We start from the raw sequence: 27675 nt of genomic DNA on the forward strand, positions 1-27675 counted from the left end.
GTTCACTTTTTATCACAAACTTACAAAAGAGTAATGTTTTAGGAATTACATTCATTAGAAAAAAAAACTAACTTGGAAAAGAAGGATGGTGAACACATTTAAGAACTAACAGGATTAAAATAAAGGAAAATGTGCAAAAAGGAGTAAGATGTTAATACAAAGTCTGCCTCCCTCCTTGTTCCCTCTCCCCCACCCCCCACCAAAAAAAAAAAAAAAACCCACTAAACCCAACTATCAGCACGCAGCTTGGGAAGAGAAGATGATCTTACCTAGAGTTGTCCAGCTAATAATTTGATTGAATACTGGCAATCCCTGTTTGTTCTGAAGACTGTTGTGTGTACTGCTCACAACATATGTTGAAAGTGCAATGCTCAACATCTAGAAAGAAATGAGACAATTAAACACACAAGCAATGTGGAGATCTCTGTCTTCCCATACTAAAATATGTAAACTGTTGTTTCAGAGCTGTATAAACCCCACATCTGAATCAACACAAGAGGAAGCGGGAGAGAATGCCTGAGGAGACTCTCTGATATGCAAGTCAAACATTTCTCGCTTCTTAAAAACTTATGCTTTTTAATACTTCTTTCCAAACTTTTTTTATTGACGCTGTTTTTAAATCATTTAAACAAATGTCCTGGATCAACTTGAAATGCTATGCCCTCTGTCAATAGTAACTCCTTAAACACTCATGTAAAGCAGAAAAAACATATGACCCCTCCTTTTTTTTTATGCAAACCATTTTTTTTTAGCCAACACCTTATAAGCCTTCCAAAGCCTTCAAGTAAAGTTGCCTGTGCCCTTGCTTTTGTTTTTTTTGACATGCACACACAAGTATATATTGCATTTTGCTAGACACTGCAAGAATCCACCAACAAATCAGGGCTCAACATGGAAGTCCCTTTTTATAACCCAACGCCCTTCTTTATAACCTAACCATCCCCCTCCCACCTCTCTCCCCCACCCTTTTTTTTTAAAATAAGTTTAAGTATGAAAAAAGAAACTGAATGAACAACCAAACAAGCAGCAGAGATCAAAGAGGCAGAAAAGTACTCATTTGAATGGCAATGACAAAGAACCTGCAGAACCACTGGCTTCTCCACCATATCAGGTACAGGGTGAAGAGGAAGGTAAGTTAAGCAAGGAGCTTTGCAGGGGCAGCAGACCTCCTGCCAGAGGAGCTGGCAGCAGCAGAGCAGATTGAAGGTGAATTTTAACAGTTGGAAAGAAGCTGCAGTTTCAGCAGCCTGTTCAAATGAACTGGTCTGAATCATCTCAAGTGCAGTCCTCTCCTGTGGGGAAGCAGTTAGGCTAAAAAAAATGGGGTTTCTCCTGAATAACTCAAGAGACAGCAATCAGTCATCAGGTAGCTACAAAATAACCTTAGGAAAATTATCCTGTGAGACAGTTATTTTTGAGAGAAGCAGAAAATTATCCAAGAAAACGCTTCAGCCCAGTTTTCAATTACTGCTATTTATTTACAACTTTGCAGGTTCCCCTAAGAGGCAAATTAGGCATACATGGCACTTTGTAAACATGTAATTTAAAATGGCATTACAAGATATAATTGTACTTGCGGCTTTATCGGTGCAAAGCAACCAGATATTTTTCACAGCCTTCCCTTTTTACTGTTCGAATAGCTACCATTCTCCCTCCATATGCACTGACATCTAGTGGTACCTACGCAGAGAACAAGTTTCACAGCATCCTCTTACACCCTGGTTTTAGAGAAACTCAGTGTCTGCTGGTTTAATTAATTTAATTAATACACAAGTTATATTTCTGCATGACATAAGTTAGTTGAAGAATTAAGCCTCCAAGAGTTCAAGGGATTGGCTCAATTAGGCCTCTGGTGTTTAGTTGGGATGTTTTTGCTGTATTCAGGCCAGACCCCTCTTCCCTTTGATACATCTTTTCAACTTCTTTTAGTGCCTGTGAGCTCTGGCAATCCTTCTGCTATGCCCTAATCACTAGTGAAGTCACACTGCATTCACTTCGAGTCATTTCCCCTAAGTATATCTCATACCTCCAAAACACTCCGTTTTAAGATTTGTGATGACCTAGGCCCATCAGGAAACCTGATTTACTGCTGCTAGATCTATGCTAGGGTCCTGGGGGAGCCTCAGCATCTGCTTCCGAGACTTCTGTGCTCACAACTTAGCTAACGCTAAAAGCTGCTCTCTGCTTTCACGGACGGCCTCTAGGACACTGGAACACCTCAGAAACTACTTGGAAATGTAAACCGAGGACTCAGGAATCAGTCGTCTTTCCCCCTACTACCTCCCTTGAGGCAATCCCACAGAATATTCTTGGACAGCCTCTTGGACTGCCAGCCTCTAAGAAACAATCACCTGTAGGTCACAGCTAGAAAGAGGAAGTCAAGGGTGGCATCTACGGTCCCACCACCTCTTTGCCAGCAGCTCAGGCTCTGCGCTCTACTAAGCGCCTACCGCGATAACAACCCATAGAGATAATGATATACGGCCCAGCATCATCAACTGGACTATATGCGCAGTGGGTTCAAAACACTCCCCCTGTATGCTAATCCCATGGGTTTGACATGGATTCCCACTGTGGCCCAGCATTACCAACCAACGGATACAGCAGCTTTTTTTGGCAGTACAACAAAAACTGGACATCACCTACGAAACTGCTTGGAAACGGCTAGATAAACTGATGGCTAGATAAACTCCAGCAAAAAAATTAAGTTTTACAGTAAACACTGCAGCTACCTAACTGATAAATTACAAATAACTTTCACCTTGACTATTCCTGAAGCCTTAACGACTTTTCAAAGACAGAAGTGACATTAACCAAAAGACAATGCTTTCCTTGCCACAGCAAAGAAAATTCAGCTGAAAATGTTATTCCTGCTTCAATGATACTAAAAAAAAAAAATAAACTCCTGAGACACTGTTGGCAGGTTTCAGAAACTACGGGGGAGTAATTAGTATCTTCTGCCTCAAGCAACAGTGAATTCTATCAAAACTACAAAAGTAGGTCTAGGCATAACTGAAGGTGTAACAGAAACGTTGGTGCAACCATAATGAAGTTATTTAAGTTTTTATTTTTACTTTTTTGTTTCCATATCTATACACGTTCACTGAAAAATTTTTTTGATCATGTTTTTTGGTTGTCTAGGACTTTTTTGTTTCTTTAAGGTTAACACACTTGTTGGAAATCTAATGTGTAGGTACAAAAAACAATGAACAAATTAATAGTCTGTAAACGGTTTCTCAGATCAATAGGTTTGTATACTCCTTTGCCAAGTTGTAAGCATCTCTGGTGCATCCTTGGAGAAACCAACACTAAAATACAGTTCAGGACTGAACATGAGGGAAATATCTTCTCTGTGGAGCATTAGATGCAAGCTGCCGTTATTTCTGCCTACTCAGAGAGTCTCTGCCAACTGTCAAAAAGTTGGTGGCATCTCTCACTTGCCTTACCACAAGCAACAAGCATTCCCCAGCTGGCTTAAACAGTAAAGTGAGATACCGACTCCACTCTCTCCACTTCACTGGTTTCTCTCCACTGTCACACCTCACTACAAAGCTCCTTAAGGATGGAGGTGGGGCTCTGACACATAAAGAGTATGGAGAAAGAACTTCTGTAAGTATTTGTTATTAATTAACCTGCAATTTCTCTCAATGCCCTGAGCCAACAGCAGCCCTTAAATTTCACTCTCAGGAAACTACGCTGTAAGCACAGAGAATGTGCACATCACAAAAAAACAAACTCCTACTGAATGAGGTCCACTTGCTCAGTTTCCAATGAAATCTCAGCAAGAGGGTACAGAAATAGAGTAGACAGGAAATAAAAGAGATGTGATGTGAGAAAACAGGCTTGGGAACTGTTTGAATCTCCTGTACTTGAGTGGCACAATCCCCTAAACTACCTCAGTACAGGCACTATCTAAACACTGCCATTCCAAATAGCAGCGGGGTATGAAAGCATAAAGGAATCAGCACACTGCCAAAATGCTCAGCTAAAACTCAGGTTCCTTTCTGTCAGAATGGACAGTAATTAACCTAATGGGACAAGCTTTGTTCCTTACCAGGCAAGGCATCTTCACCACAGGCTAGTTCTTAGATAAAAAAAGAAAGCCCACTTGGGCAAGAGAGAGGAAAACCATGGACTTCCGAAGAGAGGAAAGTTCCTCACAAGCACTACAAAAAGTCTAGGCTATGCAGAACCCCTCTCTTTCTCTGAAAGAGAAACTGAAAATGGAAGTGTCATTATTCAGGAGCCATTCAAAGAATAACTTGTGGAAAAAAAACCTCAGGCAACCAAAACTACTTTAGTCAGATTTCTTGTATGAAAGTACACCTCATCCCAAACAAGCAGATGGAAAAACTTGAGGTCCTGTGAAATGAAAGATTCAAAAGAGGATTCTTGCACACAGACACTGCCAAAATGGAGAGGGAAAGGATTTTTAAAAAGGGGTTGGGGCACCCTGATCAGAGAAGTTTGGCCAAATCAGTATTTTCTTTCCCTGAAAGACAGTAAAAAAGCAAGAACCAGCAGAGATTCCTACTCCGTTGTGCAATTTAAAGGTTTTTGTTCAGAGCTGAACCTATAGAAGAGGTCAGCAGAGTGGCTAAGAGAATCCCAAGACACACCACTAAGATCACTGATGAAGAGACATCATGTTTTCCCTTCTACTTCAGTCAATACTTTCCAGAAAAACAACACACAAAGAAGAATGAACTGTAGCAGACTAAGCTATCTTCTCATTCTCCAGAATGGGGAACCCTCAAACAACCAATTTCATTTTCCTGTCTATAAAGGAACTATGTATCAGATGAATGCGTAACTTTCAATGAGTGCCTCCTAATAGGACATATCAGGAAGGTGAAAAAACTATTTCTAAGAATCCCCTTGACAGATGCAGAGCAGGAAACTGATTGCGCGTGTTCACTTGTATGGATGTCAGAGCCCTGATCGCTCTGACTACGAAATAGGAATGTCTTGTCTGATGAGAAGTTTCATCTTAGCCTTAAGCCTGCCCAGCAGCTGTGCGTCAAACTCGTGTTCAAAACGCTCCAAATCAGCATTTTTGAAGACTTTTTTCCTCTCATTGAGAACTTCAGCCCAAGAAGAAAAGCAAAGGGAGAACAAGCAAATTCCGTTGTCCAGAAATAGCAATAGTCTCCTGGCAAACATTCTCTTTTAGCATTCCTGTGTGTTTCAGAGCAAACGCATACATTTAAACCCTGAGGAAAAAGCTCTTCGTTCATGAGCACCCTGTAATGTTCTTTTCCCACTCAAAGTTTGAATTACTCTGCCCTCCCATCCTTCCTGCACCCAGAATGTGAATGGTAGACTCCATGATCTCCATTCCTATGGAAGTTTTTGAAATAAAAATCCAATAGAGACTAGTAGTTACACACCATTATTGTAAAATACCCACTGATAAAGGAACAACTGGAGGAGCTTTATAATCTTCTTAACGGTTGGGAGAAAAAGGAAAACGTTTATTCCTGAAGAAGCAGGTAGGGGTTTTTTTTTTCACCTGATTAAGTATCTCAGGGCTTACAGAATTTCCTGACTCTCTAAAGCTGGCTCAGAAAGAGCCTGTCATGTCTTATACCCTTTGACTACATGTCTATTCCCACAGGATCCTTCAGAAATCCCCAGTAAGCTACTACACAAAGTTACACTTATAGCTGCTGAGATTCTGCAGCGGCTGTTTTCAGGCATTCCAATGGGAAATCCACTGCTGACTGTATCTTCAGTGTGCACTGTTTGGTTTAAATGTTTAAGAAAGGAATGGACATCTTTTTTCCAAAGTTAAGACAGAAAAAGTTAACAGAAACAACCATTATCCTATTAACGTGTGCATACAGGTAAAGGCATTAAAAGCACTCATTTTTCTGTCCTCTCCTCCTCCTAATCAATTTGATCCCTGCCTCTCAATCACTGATACAATGAATGCATTGCTTAGCTCAGTAAGAAATTCCAACACATAACAACTCATAACCAATAAAGCTTTTAAGAAATATTATTGGTCCTGAGGTAAAACCATTATCTTGTAACAAGTTAAAAAAAATGAGGATAGCAGACATGTAAAGTATTATTAGAATTTCAAAAGCTCTCTAGAACTTAATTAGCACATACTATGAAAAAGATCTGCCTCCTTCAGGAGGTTATAAAGGAAAATCTTAGCGTACATTCAAAAGAAGATTTAACCAACAGAAAAGCAGCTCTGTATTAGTCTTACATGATTCTTAACTGCCACCCAGAAAGAGGAAAGAAATCCCTGAATGAGCAACCATGTCCTTGGCTCACGTGTGAAATTCCCACAAAGGACACTGGAATTTACATATACAGACTGGCAGCGGAACAAACTGTTAGACTTTCAGAGCAGAGCACCAGAATGCGTGTGCACAACTATGGATCAGTACACATAAGCATATACAGGATGTTTTGCATCTGGCAATGCAACGTTACCATTTTTAAAAGTGCGCATTGCCAAGTGCATACGATCTTCTTGAAGGGAGTAGTCAAGGGTCTTAGCAACAATCATTTTCTTGAAAATTGTGGCCACGGTAGGAATGGATTCTTAGACAGTACGCGTGCAAAAACTCCTTAACGTTCACAATTATTGAAAAGTAGCAACTGACCTGATAAAACTGTACTTTTAGATCTTCATTATTCACGTATCTATTTTTGCTTTTACGAAAAAAAGCCAAGTAGGAGCAAGAGATCAAAAGAGTCAGCAGACCAGCTGCTATTCTGTAAAAATAAACAAAAGAACATCAAAATCCCACAAAGTATCAAGAATAAGTTTCACATCAATAAGTTTTCATAGGAATGCTCTTCATTAAGATGAAATAATTCATTACATTTTAAGAAACTTCAACATTGAGTTTTAGAAAAATAAAATTCAGAACTTTTATTTTTTTTAAATAAGCTTGTCATCTACAAATTGGAAATTATGCTCTTTCCACAGCAGAGGCAAAAAACCCTGCATCTTGGTCGTGTGACTTATCTGTCACTGAATCAGCACCCGTTATTTTTAGCTACTTTCAATCACCTTCAAACAAGACTTTGACTGAAATAATAAAGTGGTCAGTGAACTAAAGTTAATGGTTTCAAGTTTGGCATCTATCAGGGAAATAGCCTTTAAAAGATGCTGAGTGTTTTTAGTAATGGTGGTATAATAGCACAATTAACAGGAAGATCATCACTCACCGGGTATTCATAGAAAAAATACTGGATTGGCATTACTGAAAGAAATGTGCTAATTATTATACCGTTCCAAATAATGAATTTGATTCACTGAAAGAGCCACACTAATGATTGCCTTCCTTCAGTCATCAAGCAGAGGAACAGTAAAGGCAGCAGAAATTTTTGCATGTATTTATCATGCTACAACCTTGACATGGAAACAGTCAACCTGGACAATCCTCACTTCCACTTGTCCCTTGGCATCTCCACTGAGAACCCACTGAGCAAAAATGCCTATCCATGACTGCCCTGCTCATTGTGTTGTCTCAGGCACAGCAAAAAAACCTACAAAAACTACACAGCAAAGTAAGGCTGCTCAGATCAGTTTTCCAGTAATGATCCAGCCAATATTGGAATGTATTTGTGGGCTACCAAATCACAGAATAGTTGAGGTTGGAAGGGATCTCAGGTCATCATCTAATCCAATCCCCCCGCTCAAAACAGGGTCAATAAGAGCAAGTTGCCCAGGGCATTGCCCAGTCAGGTTTCAAATATCTCCAAGGAGAAGCATTCCACATCCTCTCTGGGCAATCCGTTCCAGGGTTTGACCACCTTCACAGTAAAAAAGTTTTTGCTTGTGTTTAAATGGAATTTCAGTTTGTGCCCATGGCCTCTTGTCCTGTTCCTGGACATCACTGAGAAGAGCCTGCCTCTGACTTCTTTATTTCCCTCCAACAGATATTTATACACACTGATAAGATCTTCGTCTTCTCCAGGCTAAACAAACCCACCTTTCACAGCCTCTACTTTTATGTCAGATTCTCCAGTCCCTTCCCATCATGTTCATGGCCCTAAGCTGCACTTGTTCCAACAGGTCCATGTTTCTCTTGTACTGGGGAGCCCAGACCTGGACACAACACTCCAGGTATGGTCTCACCAGGGCCAACTAGAGGGGAAGGATCACCTCCTTCGACCTCCTGGCAATGCTCTGCCTAACACGGTCCCAGATGCTGTTGGCCTTCTTTGCTGCAAGAGCGTACTGCTGGCTCGTGTTCAGCCTGTTGTCCATTAGGACCCCTGCATCCTTTTCTGCAAAGGTTTTTTCCAGCCAGTCTGTCCCCAGTCTGTACTTGTGCATGGCAGCATTCTTCCCCAAGTGCAGGACTTTGAAATTCCCTTTGTTGCAACTCATGACGTTCCTCTCTGCCCACTTCTCCAGCCCGTTGAGGTCACTCTGAATGGCACAATCAGCCACTCCTCCCAATTCCGGGTTGCCTGCAAACTTGCAGAGCGTGCACTCAGTCCTATCGTCTAGGTCATTAATGAAAAGGTTAAAATATTGGCCCCACTGTCCACCCCTGGGGTACAACAGCACTGGGGAATAGCCTCCAGCTGGACTTTGTGCCACTGATCACAACACTTTGAACCTGGCAGTTCAGCCAGTTTTCAGTCTACCTTAGCATCCACTTAGCTAGCCCATACTTCATTAGTCTTTGAGGATAATACAGGAGACAGGGTGTAAAGCCTTACTAAAGTCAAGATAAACAATATCCACTGCTCTTCTTTCATCCACTGAGCCAGTCGTCTCAGGCAACCAGGTTGGTTAAACGTGATTTCCCCCTTATAAATCCATGCTAACTACCTTCTTGTCCTTCCTGCATTAGTAAATGCTTTCCAGGATTAATTGCTCCATCACCTTCCCAGGGATCAAGGCGAGGCTGACTAGTCTGTAGTTCCCCAGATCCTCCTTCTTACCCTTCTCGAAGGAGTGGCATTTGCTTTCTTTCAGTCCTCAGAAGCTTCTCACCACCGCAATAATCTTTCAAAGACTAAGAGTGGCCTCGCAATGACAGTGGCCACCTCCCTCAGCACTCATAGATGCATTCTATCAGGACCTATACATTTGTGCATGTGCAATTCATTTAAATGTTTCCTAACCTATCCACCTTCTACCAAGAGAAATTCTTCCTTACTCCAGACTTTCCCGTGGGTCTCAAAGGCCTGGGGTTACTGAAGACTGGTCTTAACAGTAAAGACTAGAGGTGAATAGGCATTGAAAAAGGCATGGCCTTTTCCATGGCTTTAGTCACCACATTCCCTATCCCCTTCAGCAGCAGGTCTACAATTTCCCTAGTCTTCCTTTTGCTGCTGATAGACCTGTAGGAGCCCTTCTTGTTGCCCTTCACACTGCTCACCAGATTCAACTCCAGATGTGCTTTGGCTTTTCCAACCCCATCCCTGCACATTCAGATGGAGTTTCTATATTCCTCTTGGGTCACCTGACCCTGCTTCCAACTCTTGTATGCTTTCATTTTATGCTTGAGCTAAATCAGCAACTCCTTGTTCATCCCATGCAAGTTTTACTAATATACTGAAGAAGCCCTGACCAGACCCATAGTGCTACTACTCAAGAGCACATGTAATAAATGCACCTGTTTCTCACTGGTACTCTAATTTCTCCCTCCTGTATTTTGCCTTCCAGCATCTCCTTATCTTCAATATCCCAAAATGTCACATATATAATACATTTTTTAAAAATTGTTGCTTCAAGCCTTTTCAACTTCAGAACTCCCTTAACAAGACTCAGACAAACATACACAGTTTCAGAAGTATAATGTTGCTTTAGAAGAATAAATAGAAAGATGTACCGCCAGAGTAAACCGAATGTAAAGAAACGCTAGGGAAGACAATTGGAAGGTAAGCTAATTCCAGTTTGTTTTTTAAGCTGTACTCAAATGTTCTAAGGAATAAAAAAGCTCAGTTTGGACCAGGAGAAACATAAACATGTGCATAAACAACCAAGAGACAGCAACATGGCCAAAATAAATCTATTGCACGTGTCTAATGTCCAAACATCAAGACTAGAAAGGGTTTGCAATACACAGATATAAATCACAGTGAAAAATATCAAGGCAGAATGTCAATACTTTTGAAAATATCTGGGCTCATAATTCTATCGGCAATCATACATCACTGCTCTAATCCTATAGTTTACTGAGGATCAGCCATCCTGGCTCTGATGGGGCACAGCATCTTCTGCCAGACAAGAGAAGGAAGTGTTGCAGTCTAAGGCAATTCAAGTCTTTTTCTGAAGTAACTACAGTGATACCACTAGCCTCCTTCAGGCCAATAAATTGGACTGCAACCAGATACGAAAGATGACTTGCATGACGAAAGACTAACTCACAATAGGAAAGGGACAGGTGATGAAGGTACACTAGAAAACAAGACAAATCAACTTTCAAACAATCAGAAAAGCAACACCAGATAGGAGAGAGAATGTAGAAAAGAGAAGCAAAAGTAGAAGGACAAGACACAAAGGAGACAAGGAGGAAGGGAGTTCTTCCTATCCTATTCACTCACTTCCCTGAATAACTCATTAGTTAGAGTGTTATTCAAAGACAAATTATTCAAAATTAGATGGGGGAGGGATTCAGAAAGATGCTGTCAAAGTAAATTGCTTTTGAATAAATGTTCTTATTCACATATGTCAGTGCTATTTACCACGCTTGCATCCAGTGAAAATCCTCCTTTAACAATGACTTTTATTTTCATGTACGATTTGCAAATTTTTATACTGTGAGAAATGTTTCCATCCACAAGAAATTACAGAATAACGCAAAGAGCAAATGGATGTGGCTTTCTTTGAAGTACTGCTAGAAAATTAGAAGTCCATTCTCATTCACATTAGTGAATAACTGAGGTCTCTGTAATCATGCTATTTAAGTTCTGAATTTCAATATCTGTCTCAGTCAGCTTTCAGTAATACAATTCCTCACATATATCAAAACTCAGCCTAAAATTGTGACTATTAAAGAGGGAAAGAAAAAGTTTAGAGAACATGATGAGATGCTTACACTAGAGGAATGTTCGGTTCTCTTCCTACAACAGGCATTAAAGGAAATATTGCCAGAAGCACGCATAGAAGAATCCAGATCAATACTGTTGTCTAAAAAGAAAGAAAGAAACAATGATCACATTGGAGGTCACGTGAATAGATACTTGTCTGCACAGAACTACCAACAGCTACTAGCATCTCCCACAGACAAAAATGCCTGCATCTATCAAAAATCAAATTAACTGAAAAAAAGGACACAAGTTCATGTGTATTACAGCACTTCCGTTTAATACAGAAAATAATCTCATTTAAAACAGATGTCAAAATCCTATCAGAGACAATGAGAATTAAAGCTAAGCTTGTACTTAAAAGCACTTTCTCCCAACATGGCCTTCACACACATTGCAATCACCAGAGAGCTGATGAGTAACCCTAAGAAGAAAGGAATAAAACTGTAATCTCCTCAGAAGTCTGCTGCAGCTAACAAATCAACTATTCTCCGCTAATACAGTAACATTTTCCAGTCTTTGAATCTGAAGGCTATTTGTTTTAACCATAGTAATCATCTAACTAATTTCCTAAATTCTCTCTGCTACAAGGGAAAAAAAAATCCAAGTATCCCATTCTAAATAAAGACTTCATGAGCTACATTGCTTAAAATTCTCAAGCTCAAGTCCGATTCTACTTTCTGAAAATAAATGTTCAGTGTCACAAAATTTCTTCTACCTAGTTTTAGACAAGAACAAGATCCTTGATTAATCAAATGCAATAAATATAGGGAAATAAGTAAATATAAACCTTCATCTCAACAGTTCTTGCAGAGCAAGGCTTAGCAATTTGACTCCAATTTTTTTTTTTAATTGAAATGTTAATTTTACCCTAGAATGCTAGGTTTTAGGCATCTTATGAAATAGTAGAAGTTTGAATAAACTAATAAAACAACTATCTCATATATTACAGGTTGTGCCACTTCACATCTATACCTACCAAAGTGCAGTTTTTCCTGGGAAAAAGAGCTGCTACGGCAAGCTGCCTCTGAGGAACAACGCGTGCCACGTGATTAAAGACAATAAAGATGTGACAACCATTTTTCAGTTATCTTCAAACATTTTTTTTTCCAATAAATGATCATATCTATTAAATGGCGGCATTTTCACCAATCATGGATGTCAACATCTTTGTCACTGTGACAACTTGATAAATGACATGTATTTCATAGATTTTAATCCAAGTATTTTCTAGTTATGATGTCACCAAATATTAACAACAAAAAACTGATAGCTATCCTGAAATGAGGACAGAAGCATGACAAGTCTAGCCAAGACACTGGATTTTAGAAGAACACTAGCCTGTTGGATAAGGATCAGTCTTGCTCAAATGCACTGTTGACTACAATCCATGACAGCTGTCCATCAAAATGTCAATCAAATCAGCAGATTTTATTCTTAAGCAGTCTCACCACTTGTCTTGTATAAAACTGATCAATCCAGACCATGATGCATCCTCTTGCCTTGCTACGTGCTGCTCATCAGACAGAACAGAACAAGAGCATGACTAAGAATCAGAAGCTGCGTTCTGAAGGACTTCAATCCTAACGTCCTAACACACAATCAGCAGTCAGTCATTCAAAAATATCTTTTTCTTAGCAGAGCAACACAGTACCTTTGCCTGAACCCACAGCTGTGTGATCACCGGCCAGCCAGCAAAGACAAGAAGACCAACAGTAAGCGTAGAGCGGTAGAAAAAGCTGAAAACCTAATAAAAAAATAAATCCAACAGAATAACAAAATAAACATGCTAATAAGACTTAAAATTCCTCAAATGGATAAATGCAAGCAATGTAATACTCTGTTAAAACATATTAATAAAATACTTACCAGTATTTCAACTCCCAGTACACAAACCAATAGGAATCCCATAGACTGACCAATGGGAAGTGACAAGAGATTTGCAGCAAGGTCTTGAATAACATGAAGTCTGTTTAAAACAATGGCACAAGATAATTAGTATTTTAGCAACACAAAAATAGGACAGGATTTTATCTTAGAACGGTCAGAGCACGGGCAATTATTTAGGTATTGCTGATCCTGGCTGAGGTAGGAAACAGACTAGGTGATTGCTTGAGGCCGCTTTTGCCTGGTTTTATGTGGAGGAGAAAAAACCCCACCAACAAGAACACACTCACCACACTGCTGTAAAACCCTTCAGGGTTTTTTCCTCCCATTTTTGGCTCATCTTCCCTAATATTTGGACAAGCCTCAGATTACTCTTCATCCAATTTGTCTCTGAGGTTATGAACGCTTTTGGTTATGCTGTGTTTAATGTCCATCATAACTGATGAAACATTCAGAAGAAAAACACCTCCTGGTTAGCTTTTTCAGTGCTTTATGAGGCAGCTCATTATTTAACTGCAGTTGGTCTCATTTTCTCTGAATAATACCTATTTACTATCTACAGAATTGCCAATAGATTAGATAAGCAATGGCAATCAGAAAGTACCAAATGTTTTCGGATTTGGAACGTTTCTCCAGGTTAAAGTAGAATCAAGCAAGACATGTTTGTTTCACTACCACAGCACAATCCTGATCACGACTGCTGCGTGTTCTCCAGAAGTACGTGGAGTTCAGAAGACTTGACACTTTGCAGGATCAGACTATTTTAAAATTACTCAAGGAAGGGAACAATTTTACAAAAAAAAAAAAAAAAAAAGTCAGCTGCTACAAGTATTTGCCTAAGCTTTTAGCACCCTTTTTGCTACGATAACCAAAGTACTAAAAACACTTTGTCTTGGAAAGACATAAATTAACTTCTCCTAATAGAAAAGATATTTTCTAGAATTGGCAGCTATGGCAGTCAGTTTGGAAACTGCTCTATACACCAAATGAAATATAAACCAGAGTGGACCAGAATGTCTCAGAAAACCTTTCAGTAAGTTTAATAAAATTACATATAACAATTTTTCTCCCACTCCCTGGGAATAATTTAATTGTCAACAAAAGGAAACATAGACGTGGCTTTATAAAACATCCTTTGTAAAACTTGTAGTCTTTACTTACTCTTTCACAACTGCATACCATACTGGCACTGGCAATAGACAGTATATGTAATATGTCCAAGGACAAGTTTGAATCAACAGGAAAAAAGCTATTATCATTCCAACAAATGCAAAACCGTACAAGAGAACAGTAGATTCCTGAAAAACAAATGGTTAGACAAACATTCCTGAAACAGCAGTAAAATAGCTTAAACTACACACATTATCTTCCACTTGTTCATTATACAGTAAAGTAAAATCTGTTCTAACACAGCCACTCAACTTGTCTTGCATATGTGAATGCATTGTTTCCAGATAGAGGCAAAAACTAATGGTAGAATTTAAAAATCTAATTCTAAATAAGTCTCTGCCATAGGTCCTACAGCAAACTACACAAGCGAAGCGCACTTGCACAATCTGGAAGCTCCTCACATGCATCATGACTTATTTTCAACAGATACTCGAAATCCGGTGGAAGTCAAGGTGCTAGAAGTCTTGTGAAAAAAGGATTCTTTTAAATTTAGATACTAAGTATAGACCTGGAGTGTAACTTCCTGAATTCAAGTTTATAACATTACGGTCCAAATGTTTAATGAAAATTCCATTAGCACATTTTTCCTCCTGCTGCTTGAGCCATTTATAAGAGAAATAATTAAATTAAAATATAGCCCATTAATTCCTATGGAATAAACCAAGTTTTTCAGGATTTAGGGACAGATTTTAAAAATTTTTCTTGGGACAGCAGACACTCTCACTTGCCTGCGCTGCTGTACGACAACCAGCCAACCAAGCCATTTGGCCAGGCGCTGTCCTGCCCAACCCATGCTCCTGAAGCAAGCTTGCCACCAACCACCCACAGCTAAATGTTTCTGCAGCTGCTCCTGATCCCACCACAGTTTCCAGCCAAGTGGATTAAGCTAAATCAGTCCTGATTTCAATTTGCCACAAATTGAAAGTTTTGTGTGTGTGAGAGATTTCTTAACTCATGAAGGAATTCCACATTTGCACTGGTTTGCTGACACTGATTTTGTAAATGCTTGCATTATTAAGACCTGCTATAGTTCAAAAGGTGTCAAACTGTGCTAGAGACACAGAAGAGAGATAACGTTGCTCAAAAAACCTACAATTTTAATATGCAACAGAGGACTAGAGTAGAGTGTAGTACAGAGAAAAGGTTCCCACGCAAAACTAGCCCAGTTATTATATTTAATCCTAACCTCCAAAGCCAGGTTTGGGCTTCTCTAAAGAAGTGTAAGACTTCGTGAGATTAGAACATTCTTCCTACTATGTACTAACGCAAACATGATCTCAAACTGTGAGCTGTAAAGAACAATATCAAAAAGAGACATGAAATTTTTAAAATGGATGCTTTCAAACAGAGAGGCTAATCCTTCATATGGCATCAGTTAACAGTAATATCTCATTTGCACAAAAGGGAACATTAAACAGCCATTCTCCATCTGCCTTTTACCTGACCATTGAACCACGTTTAATTTAGGAACGTTTGGGTATTCAAGTGTCACTAGTGAGGGAAGATTATGTACAAATTTTAAATAAACATTTTTATCTTTATGTATTGCAACCTGATACAGCAAAGGCAGCCGCAGTAACTGAGAAGTCTTCAGTGTATTGTGTATTTAATGACTGAAGAAGCTGTTTTCTTCTGTATGGTACTTCTGTTTCTTTGAAGGAGTTAATTTGACAAATATGCAACTATGTTGTATAAGCTGAGATGGCAGACACTCAATTAGCAGTTCACATAGATAGGTTATTACTTTTTCTGTTCCCTCCCCCCTTCCCCACACTGTAATTGATATAAAACTGCCTTGATCTAAAATGACAGCAAGTATAAGTTCTAAATGACTTTTAGAATAGAATTTCTGGTAAGATATGCCATTAAAGTAAGACAAAATATGTCATATTGAAAGCTGACCTAATGCAATTTTGTTCTATTAGTTTTAAATTTTACATTTGCTGACATACAGGCAGAATTAATATGTGTAGATATTATATGCACACAATATAATCTGTCATAGAATGAGTAAACATATACAATCAACATTTTATTCCATATAGAGATATAAATAATATAGAATCCAATAATTGGCCATGCATTGAAGATGGGAACCAGATTCGCATTTTCTGTTAATGTTTAAAAATAGATTAAAAGGTTGGGCTTCTCACTAACTGAAACAACATATTACTTTAAAAGAATAAAAAGTTTTTTCATAAGCCCTACAAGAAGCCAAAAACTTTTGTAGATGACATGTACAGGATATGCATTTTCATTATTCAAAGGCTGCTACCAGATTTTATAAGGCTGTGCTTTGCAGAAGGCTATTTTTTAATGGTAGATTAATTTCACAGAAAAATTCTTTAAGCAGCTTCAATATTAGCTATAAACCAAATAATTTCCATATCAGAAGCATTAGTCTCACACTACGACTTCCTAAGTATTTAGGAGCACTAAAAATAAAATGGCTTCTACAGAAAAAGGCCTGTTACTACAACTGGGAAAAGAGAAAATTTTAGACAAAGAACATAAGAAATCTCACTTTCTTCTATCACCATCAGGCATAAAAATTTTCTTCAATAGAAAGAAAAAAAGAGGTATATAACCAATTATTTTAGAAATGAAAACCTGACGTTGATTAAAAATATAATGTTTTTGCTGCTTCTTGTTTGATCAAAAATACAAGGTTTCTGCTTAACGTTGTTATTAATATGCCCAATACTCAGTCTATTTCTTATAATCATTTTGTTCATATCTAATGTAATAAGCATCTTGGATTATTTCTTTTGAGTTATTTGATGAAAGAAAACTTAAGTCACGGAGAGTAGCACTTCTGAATATTTTTCTATTTCAATTTTGTTTGATCATTTTCATTAAAGGCCAAGAATATCTCATTTCATCCAGCAGTAAAAACCTCAAGATAGCACGATAGGAATTTTTTCAGAGTAATTTACTGAAGGTAGTAAAGATGCTAAGTGAATGCTCATTCTCATTTACAGTATCTAATGAAACAACTCCTTTTATTCTAAAACAAATTCTTGAAGTTTGGGTCGGTTTCCCCCCCCCCCCCTTAAGGCTTTAATCCTCCTCTAGTGAAATGCTAGCTTTTCTCCTGTTCACAGTTCTGAGGTATCTCTCTTTTTTGGATGAATGTTTGAAAGAAAAATGAATTTCCTAGGATTTTCTACTTTGTGATAAAATCAAACCATAATAATCTTATCAAAAAGAGCTTCCTTCATCTTTGATGTCTTCTGCTGCACTCTGCAAATCACAAGAAGCAAGAGAGAAAGCTGATCTGTGAAACCACAGTTCACCTTTCCATTAGAATATGTTATACGTTTTAAAAATGCCATGATGGAACTGCTCAGGTTCAGAAGGCTGATTTTAGATTGCCACAGAGGATAGAAACAAAAGAATTTCCATGCAAACACTCGCTGGCCTTATAATAAAGGCCAATCAAAACAGAAGCTACATTAGTAACACCCGTTCTTCCAAACGGTCGTTCTTACAGCAGAGTGCCAACTGTACCACAATTAATTTCAAAAATTGACTTCCGCTTAAAGATAGACCCTCTAATAGTTTTTAAATCACTATGTTACATTTGCATTAATATTTGGCAAGACGTAAAAGGACATGGAGAAATAACAGTGCTGCAGGTGTGGGAAGGAAGAAATTGTGAGAAAGGAAATTCCTCAGATAAGAGCTGGGAGGGAAGGTCATGAGAGCTTGAAGCTACCCGTATTTTTGTTGTACAAATCATGGTTTGACTCCAATCCAAACTCTATTGTTCAACATTTATCCCTTGCAATGCATGGTACCCACTTGAAGACAGTATTGCATATCCAGATTTGCACTGCTTGGGAATGATGATCCAAATTAATGCAGGAAAGAGTGACACTATTCTAGCCGCTCTAGTCCTGCAAGCTTCACAGCTCACCAATTTCCACACGAAGTCAAAAGAACCAGGCAGCTGAAGATGTGCAACTCACCCTCCCCCACCAAGAGACTATGTGTACATATAATGCTGAAAAATTGATAGCCATATCACTGCATACTTCTTACTTACCTTGTCACTACTCTGGACAGTTTTGGTCAGATTGGTATGGGTCTTGATAATCACCAAAATCACATAAGCTGTCCAGCCCACAAAACTCATTGCAATACTCAGGCCCAGGAACAATCTGTCGTAAGTATGGTAGTAAGATAGGCCTTCCAGAGCAAGGTTAATCAGGGTTTTGCACAAAGATACCTAGAGACAGACAAAACACACAAGTGAGTTTAGAATACTGCAAGCTCCACTCCACAAACAAATTTGACAGTAACTGGAGTTCAGGCAACTTTGCCATTCTTGGCACGTGCGTTCTCTGTGCATTCAAGTAGAGCAGTTCGGCCACCAGCTGCTACTAGCATAAGCACTATGCTGCTTTGGGCTCCCACGGGATATGCTTTCAACCATCACTTGGCTCTTTTGCCACCAACACAGCAGTGGCCAGGAAGGGCATCAGATCGTGGAAGTGACACAGACAGCACACCTTGAATGCCACCAACTATATAGCAAGCTGCTTGTTTTTCCAATGAGCATTTGGCCATACATGTTTCAGCAGGGGTGACCTGCAAAGCAGCTACGCACCTCTGAAGGCTCGTACGGAAATGACAGGAGGATTAAGGATGAGGTTGAAATTTGGTTGCTTTCTGCAGCCTGAAATATCTCCTCCTGGGATGGATGCATCCCACTTCGGTAGTACCAATACCTCCAACACCTTGCCTAAGCACTAGAGGTAAATTCAGAGACTGAATTGGAGCACTGGGTTCACTCCCCAAAGAGCTACTTTGGGCTCCTGGGACGCACATCATTTGGACGCAACGGGCTCAGTCTAACCACAGGTCCCCCTAGCCCAGCATTTCCTCCCCATCAAGTAACCATTCCGGAGACACCGTGACAAGGACCATAGTTTTCCTGCAGCGACGGTCATTCCTTAAACACAGATATGCTGATATTTGCGATTTCTCCAAAGGTAGGAAACTCAGCTGTATTACTTGTTCACAGAGGACTCTGTTAGCACTCGCTGGCTAAAAACAAGAATAGGAGCCAATAAAAGTGTAACAAGAAGTTGAGCATACATGATGATGCTTCCTATATATGCCCAGGTATCCACTATTCTTTTTTATTATTATTGTCTCTGTTAATTCAGCCAGTATGGACCTCAAGTATAGGCACAGTTAGTGGAAATCTGATATCCATCTCCCAGGAGCAGCTCTTTTCTCTTGGAACACTTAATTTCCAGTCCCAGCTGAATTTGAGCAAACCCAGATCAATAACGTGCCATTGCTCCCTAAAACCCACAAAGTGCTATGACACTTCAAAAAAGTAGAAGCTGTTCAGTGAATATGTCCGAGCCAAATAAGATGTGAGGTAAAGGAGCAGGCCAACATTACTTCAAGATGTGTGTCTCTCACTGACAAAATCCTTTGAGAAGTGGCCTTACCCACAAAATACTCGGAACGGCACCAAGTTCCCCAGAATAAATGGATCACTGTATGCTGATACCATCTCTTTGCAGTTTTCTGATAATCTGATAGGACACAGGCAGTCCTATTTAAGCCATAAAATTGGAAAAAAATTCCCAGCAACAATCAACAGGAAAAGGCACATCAGCTACTGAAGCAATCACAAATCTGCCAATGGGCAAATGCACTCAGGATCACGTCACTCTTGATGATACAAACATGAATGTGTATTTGCAATGAAAAAAGCTGCAGAGAAGATACTTTGCCTCCTCAACTCTATGTCCCAACAGGTAGTAACGCACCAACCTTTTTGCCTTCCCATACAGTAAGCTGAGGATCACGAGGGCTCAGGCACAAAGCCCACTATGTCAGTGATCAAACAAGCGATCCTGAATGTAGAACACTCCAGTGAACAACGGGTAAAATTTATATACACTCAACAAAGCACTCAAAATCACAGCTTCAACTACTAAAATGAATAAAATACTTTCTGCAAGTAAACGTGTAACAGCCAAGAAGTTTTAGAAAACAAAACAAAACAAAAAAAATCCCAAAACTCTTCCCACACCAAAACAGATCCACTGATTTCCACTGAGCAATTTCCAATTTAGGATGAGGTAAATGAAAAGGCATAAGGTATAAAATAGACGTAGCTGTTCTGTGCAGAAAATAGTAATTGATTCCCCTGGGAAACATATTAGAGAAAAAGAGTAAAATCCTAGCACGTAATGGAATTATTCTTCCATGCACTTGCCAGATCAGATGTATATATTTAACTTTTTCATGCACTTTTTAACATAAAAGTCAGAACTAGCCTAAACCTGTTAAAATTTGAAACTTCTTTGTATCAGTTAGCTTTACAAATGATTTCTGTGAACATTAGAATACAAGCGCTGCTGAACCGTGACCATCAAATACCATATGTGGTAGTAACTTGCAGCAAACCTTTAGAAAAGAATACAAGAACCGGAAAGTACAGAATGATTCTTCCTACATGTGGCTCTCAGGTTCTGGCAACCTGAAATGTGAAATTGAAAGCAAGAATAGCTGGTTCAGGTAAGAGGAACAAAACAAAGCAGGATCTACAAAGGGGCAAGACATCATACATTTTTTTTCATAGAATGAGCAGCCTGATAAATATGAACATGAGCTACATAACTTAGTTTCTCTTTGAATTTACCTCTTTTTACAGTGCAAAATGTATACATACACTGCATCTTAGTTTACTGTGGAGTAGTAGCAAACAGTTTAAGAGGTATGCGAAAAATAGAGCAAGTAATTTCTATTGTTAGAACCGAATGGCATGGAATGTGAAGTTTTGGAGACTTACAACAGGCATATATTCTGTGTTAGTAAGTGAGATGTGTATCAGAAGGAAGAAAAAAAAGAGTTAGACAATTTTATTTCCAGATTTCATTTCAAGTTAACCAAATTTCAATACATATTTACATATAATGGAAGTTCTAATACAAAATTTCTAGAAGGTAGAGAGCAAAAACACACTTACCGCTTCATCATACTTTTCCTGCTGAATATAGAGTCTTGCTTTCTTTAAAAAATTCATTTGTTCAGAATCAGAAAGCGGCCTGTACAACAAAATAAAGAGATATTGATGTTTCTTCTTTTCATGAATAGATGAAGAGGGGGAAAAACCTACCTAACTTTGTAGTCCATTTATGACTTTGGAATGAAACATATCAAAATATTCTGAACTTCATTAGAGGAGCAATCCATTCCTCTACGTTCATCTTCACAGCTGAGTCAACATTGCTACTGTCTAATTTATCCCATGATCTTTGTATTATGAGATACTTCCTTTACGTAGGTGTTCCCACCTAATACAAGTGGTGAAAATTCTCTGACTTCTGCATTATTATTGATCACTGCCCTGGACAAGAAACACTGCACATACAAGAATTAAGCAATTTAACTGATTTCTCACTAATGGTTGTAAGCAGGTTCTAAGTCTGTCAGCATAGGATTAATTGCTCAGGTTCCACACTTACCATAAGTGATGCTTAACAATCTTTTCTTTGAAGAATAATGGCTTGTCTCCTAGTACGCAGGAAGCTCTTAAAGGCGTCCCCAAAGCAGGGAATAATGCAGTTATCTGATCGCACTGGTATCAATGACAAAACTCCCTTTGATTTTAATAAGCTTGATCATCAGCCTAAATCACTTCTACAATTTTTCTCTTACAGGAAACACTAGCACAAAAAAAAAAAAAAATGACCCCGACCAAAGAAAAGAGGAAGAAGCAAAGCCCTACATCATTTTTCAAGTTAAAGACTGCAAGAGGGCAGAGGATCCAAGGCTTATTCTGGTCAAGTTATAAGCCACAGCGGCAGAAACCATCACGGGTCACATCTTCGTGTTAGCTGATTTATATACATAAGGAAAAATTTCCCTTCATGCCTTCAACTCCTCTATCACACAGCATCATCTTCCTTAGCACCCCCAGCACATGACATCCCAGGTCCATGCCTCCCTCGCATACCTCTTACAGAAATCCCAACTTTATGCTTTTGGCTATGCCAAATCAGGACCCAGTCTTGCAGTTCTCACTCCTATAATTTAAATCACCAGTAGTTACCTGTGTGGTCACCTAGTCGAATCGTGAGGATAGTTTTTGATCTTATATAACTACTGCATGCAAATAATTGCTCTTGCAGCTTACACTAAACACTTGGAAGCCACTTCTGCATGCCACCCAGAAGCAGCTGAGGTACCATCAGCAATATATATGTATTATGTTTTGAGCCCTGAAATAGATAAGGGGGCTTCTGTACCTGACCACTCTGAATTTTTCTTCCTAATAGTCCCCTGACGTATTTTGCTGTTAATGTTGCTCTGAGTTCACAACACAGCAGTATTGTGAAGGAGCCTCCTAAAACTTATCAGATAGCGGTAGAAGCAACAATTATCTTACTTTTCAGAAAGGGAAATGAAATAGCCATAAAAAGAGTTTCACTGCCTTGAATCTAGAAGAGCATCTAAAGAAGATAGCTATAAATGGGAAAGGAGAGAGAGATTCCAAGGAAGTCCATACACTCAGTAACAGAGAAAGAATAGAGGGAGGAAAAGCAGATAAGGTGATGATAGGTGCCTGATCACAACTTGGTGGTGCGGGAGAAAGATTACAGAAAACAAAGGGTTGAAAAGTATCAGCGAGAACATTAGTTCATTCTGCGCCTTCACAGTACGTCCCTCTGAAAGCTGACCTTAAGGCTTTGCAGGCCAAGAGTGAGAAGCACATAGGAAGTGCATTTGGACCAAGGCTGATGACACTGCAAGTCAGAACCAATTCTTCAGGATGGCTAACAAGACCTAAGAATTGCCTTAAAGAAATACATAATCTCTCAAGTTTTGGTAAGTTCCCTGGCAGTGGAAAGGGAGCAAAAAAACAAACTAAGGTGGGAGTTTTCACCATGTGCCAAGATTAACAGGAGGAAAAAGAACGCAAAGCTTAGCTTTTAGGTAAGGATTTTAAAAATCTAGAATAAATATTAAGCAGCTTTATTTAAGACTCAGATATGTCTAAGATGTTCCTATGTGCATTGTCTCATTTTTATTATTTTACACCTGTACCATTTTCTGCCGATTTTCCTTGTCATATTCAATGCCAAGATTTAATACGCTAAAAAAGCCCTATTTTTATCTTTCACTTCGTAACTTTCCATATACTCATTTAGCTATAAAGCCTTTAATTATCTTTTTATTCTCAGTGAATCATTTTATTATTAATGAACAAGTTACAGCCTTTACCTATTCCTTCTTATATGTCAGCTCCTGGGATGTCTGCACATGGTACAGCGTCACTGAATAAATTGAGTTTTTAAGCAGTAAAGTTTCAGTAAGTCAAATACAGAATACAATTATTTTGTCAAAAGAGGACACTCTGGCAAGTGCATTGCTAATTTTTAACAGTTGACTAATATTGTACTACCTATTTTATCTTACTTCTACATGCATACTTTTCTAGATGCTAAACTTAACGATCATCTACAGATCATGTTTTTGCAAACTTTATGAATTCTACCAGGAACTAAGGACTGTTCATATGTACCTGTATCAAAATGCAAGTTTCATCTTGAAGGCAAGGCTTGATTGTCTTGTCAGATATTCCTGACTCCATATCGAGCAAACTCTCACAGAGCGATAGGAGAAATTTTGCATCTCGCAACAGGCTAGAAAGGAGGGTTATTAACTACGTTGATTATCCTTCCGTTATGGGATGGACATAGTATCCCATAAGCAGTTCAGTGTCTGTTGAGGACCCTGATCGCTTGCTAAAGCTGACAAAAGATGACGAAAGATTAAAAAAAAAGGAAAAAAAAAAAAAAAGGAGCCCCTTGCTAGAGGTAACAGAAAGAGCAAAGAGACAAGACTAAGCCATGTACAGAAGTTGGCTGTAAGAAACAAGCCACCAGGAACTTCAAAACAGGTGACCCTAGAAACCCTGCAGGACTCTGACCTTAGCCCAGGGGAATGTACAGAGTAGAGAATAAAAAGACAGAGAAATGTGTACAGAATACTTTGATTTCTGCACTTTCAATACTAAACTACCAAGTTGTCCTGAAATCTTTCCTAACTTACACATTTCTGCTTATTTCAGCAAGAATATGTTCCAGAACAAATGGCCTGTAAACTCAGAATAACCATAAGGTTGGAGCCATATAAAAGGGGTGTGCGACAGGTCACTAGGGAAAAACATCACAGAAGTGGGAAGAAAGAGAGGGAGAAAGAACTCAGGCAACCTAGGTCAGCTAGACACAACAGGATGGCATTTCCCTTACAGGCCAGGAAACAAAATTTGTGCCTACAAGTGAGGCTCTGAATCTGGAGTTTATTCAGATGCAGGGAAATTAAAAATGAAATTGTTATGTGCTAAAAATCACACAGGAAACACAGTGCGCTGAGGGATGCGCAACCCCAGAGATCTCTTTATTAAAGCAGCACTGAAGAGGATATCAAGAATATTTAGTGAGAATTAAGTGCAATTGTAAAAATGATTGGACTCAGCTCCATTCGCACGCATTCAGTATCGACAGGCTCCACGATAGCATAAGACTAAAAGATAGTCAGGCTCTGGAGAAGGAAAAATAAAGCAGCAACTTGTGGAAATCCATCCTTTTCAGCAGACAGTAAGGAACCACCCAAAATGAAGTAAACAAATATCACCTCTATTCAAGGATGATTAAGCATTACGGTTAATCTGAACCTTCTGAACCCATGTAGGATTTAAGTTCAAGAGCAAAAACACAACAAAATTTATCAGACGTGGTAAGAGTTTCGCCATCTAGAGACAAAGTTTATGAGATACAGAGATCCTCGTATTTCCAGTCATCAGAATACAAACTGGAAACATGTCTATAGGTTTTGATTTTGAATGTGACCAAACAACAAAACCACAATGCAAATTTAAGTGTGAGAAGTTAAAGTGTGAACTAGTCTTAGAACCACTGTCCACCGTTTGAAAGAGACAGCGTTAGAAAAAGCTTAAACTGATTAGAGCTACTTCACATGCTTTAGTATGCAACGTGCCAGAGGCACTAGCAGCGTGTCGATTTATTATCAAGGTTAACACGTGCTTACAAGCAATTAATACTAATAGTAGAGAAAAAGAATTTACTGATCAGTATTAAAGAGTCCTCAACTGTGTACGGAAAACTTTAGGGTATGTATGCTCTTCCCAGCTACCCATCACCAAACTCCAGTTCCACCAAACGCAAAATAAAGACTGAACAGTGAAATCAAAAGTCTTTCTAGAACACAGAATATCCAAGAAGTTTTGTTCTCTCTCCCATTAATTAACAAATACATTCAAAGAGAACGCAGCAAGTGGATTTAACTCCTGTTCTTTTCTTTTTAAAAATAAGAGTAATTGCGAAATACGTCACTTGTGCACTCTAAAGCATAGCTCTAAGATATTTAATGTAATGAAAAAACAAGAGCTCTATAGTTACATGTATTCTAAATAACATACATGCATTCACAATTATATTGGGACTCTAAACAAAACTACATTCCTCTCAGGAAATGATGGTGGCACTAGGAGAAGGGCAACTTTGTTTCTCAAGATGGCTATCAAAAACTAGCTTTCAAGTTCCAAATAGAGAAATCGGAGCTTCATCCATGAATACAACATAATTAATTATGTAATAAAACAACTGGGCTAATTGTGCAAGCACTTGTAAACTATCTCTTATGAGATGTTAACTACCCTTGTCATAAGTACACCTGACAAAATTAATCTTTCCAACATATCATTCACGGTTCATATAAACTACATCATTTGACAGCACTAATAACAAGACCGTGATGAAGTGAAGCTACTGCAGCAATCTCAAGAGGACCTCTGTTTGGCCAGCGATTCCTATTTATCATCACTGTACAGAAGTTAACATCTCCAACAACACAGGTAGCACAGTACAGCCAAATCACAATAAAAATCTTAGAACAGAAGGAGATATCTTGCACGTACATCTGGCTCCACCACTGCTTATACGTTAATTTTATTATGCCTGGTTATTTGGGTAATGATTTATAGTCATTTCATTGTACAGTAAATTTTCCAGAATTACACTTTAAAAAAAATAACCCCTTAGGATCTGTAGTAAATCAACATGTGTAACGCTCCAGATTTTAAAATAACATCTAGGAAGCATCACAAAGCAGCAGACGCGATGTTCGGAGAAAAAGAGTTGAGTTCTTTACCCAGCTCACCGTTAATTTAAAAAATGTATTTAAGCTGCTTCATTCCAACTCTCCCCCCCGCAACACCGTATGTAAAACTAATCAGACTACTCATGCTTGAGCTTAATTTCTTGCAGAAGGACCCAATAATCTCTTCAACAGAAACTCCATACACCCGAGCATTGTCATTTCATACACATGTACACCCTATCACTCCCTCTTATCTGTCTCCCTTAAAAGAAAATACTCTGCATCCTACAATCCCTTAGGAGTGGCAAGATTTGCAGAAGACAGTGATCACATCCCTGCCCCAGATCTGCCAGCAGCAACAGCAGTAAATCATCAGTAGCTGCTCAGCAGACTTTGATCTTCTATCTTTTTACAGGGGGAGGTATGGGGAAGGGGGGGAGAACAACTCTTCCTGCTGATACAAAACTTAAAAACCTAGAGGCTAAGGCATCTCTGGAATCCCTTGACAGCCCCAACAAGAAGGGGGAAGGCCATCTGGATAAACCCCCTAGGACTCGGTATGTGCTAACTTCTCACAAATGCCACAAAGGGAAGACTTTCCCACTTGCTTCGCTACATACTCTCAAACTCCAAATTGATTGCCAGCAAAAAAGGCACCAGACTGTCACCTTCAAAATATTCCAGTAACCTTTTCTGTCAAAAGACTGGCCGTCACAAATTTTTGCCCTCTTCTTAGGAAGAAGACTGGAACCTGGAAGAAATCACTAATGGATATCCTAGTAATGGACCATCATATTTCGAAAGCTTTTTCCAGAGCAGCGCCAGACTTCAGAAACAGTCTCCTACAAGAGCTGCCTTCAAACATTCCCACCATGCAACACAGACAGCATCCCAAAAAGCAGCAGGTGGGTGAGGGGAAAACAAGGCACAGATATTGCCTTGCACACTGTAGTTAACTTGGCAGAAATGTGATTGAATGCTTCTTCCTGATCCATATCACATTCAAAGCAACAAGCAATCTGTGAGTGCAGAGAATTGATATTAATGATAGTGCAATCACAGGTTAGAATAACCTTGTCATTATACCACTTCTTTTAAAGGTATGGTGCACAGGTAAGAGCGGAATGTAATAAGCAATGCAAAGCCCTTCTACCTCTCCATCAAGAGCAGAAGATCATAATAAAGAATGAGAATGGCAAGTGATGCAAAGTCATGAGTTTATTCAGTGAACCATGGAAAAATGAACCAAATAAATATTTCAAAATCAAAGTCTGTAACCATGACATTTACTTTCAATTGAACTCGCCGTACAGGACAGAATACCTGATGCTACAAGAGGCAATCAGGGAAAAAAAACTAGTGCACTACAGTTCCATGGACTTTACCGAATTACATCTTTGCATGAATTTTTAGTCATTTAGAAGCTGATTTTCCCATTTTTAAAAT

General features: G+C 38.9%; 1 protein-coding gene across 38 annotated transcripts in view; it reads right to left on the reverse strand.

The window, feature by feature from the left end:
• The window catches only part of PIGN (phosphatidylinositol glycan anchor biosynthesis class N), a 129879-nt gene that overhangs the window by 38634 nt on the left and 63570 nt on the right, over nt 1–27675 (reverse strand). For 21 of the 38 annotated variants that reach the window (XR_011138994.1, XR_011138995.1, XR_011138992.1 and 18 more), the window contains 9 exons: nt 21071–21149; nt 19003–19125; nt 18122–18304; nt 14065–14201; nt 12886–12985; nt 12671–12763; nt 11028–11119; nt 6624–6735; nt 270–378 (listed from right to left, as the gene is read on the reverse strand). Coding sequence is in view for 32 of the 38 variants with exons in the window: in XM_068931538.1 (XP_068787639.1) it covers nt 270–378; nt 6624–6735; nt 11028–11119; nt 12671–12763; nt 12886–12985; nt 14065–14201; nt 18122–18304; nt 19003–19125; nt 21071–21149 (1028 nt within the window). In the remaining 6 variants the exon portion in view is untranslated. The remainder of the gene's footprint in view (nt 1–269; nt 379–6623; nt 6736–11027; nt 11120–12670; nt 12764–12885; nt 12986–14064; nt 14202–18121; nt 18305–19002; nt 19126–21070; nt 21150–27675) is intronic. The other 17 variants (XR_011138990.1, XM_068931546.1, XM_068931548.1 and 14 more) reach the window with 1 other exon arrangement.

This window comes from Struthio camelus, chromosome 2, assembly GCF_040807025.1.
Source record: "Struthio camelus isolate bStrCam1 chromosome 2, bStrCam1.hap1, whole genome shotgun sequence".
Classification (NCBI taxonomy): domain Eukaryota; kingdom Metazoa; phylum Chordata; class Aves; order Struthioniformes; family Struthionidae; genus Struthio; species Struthio camelus.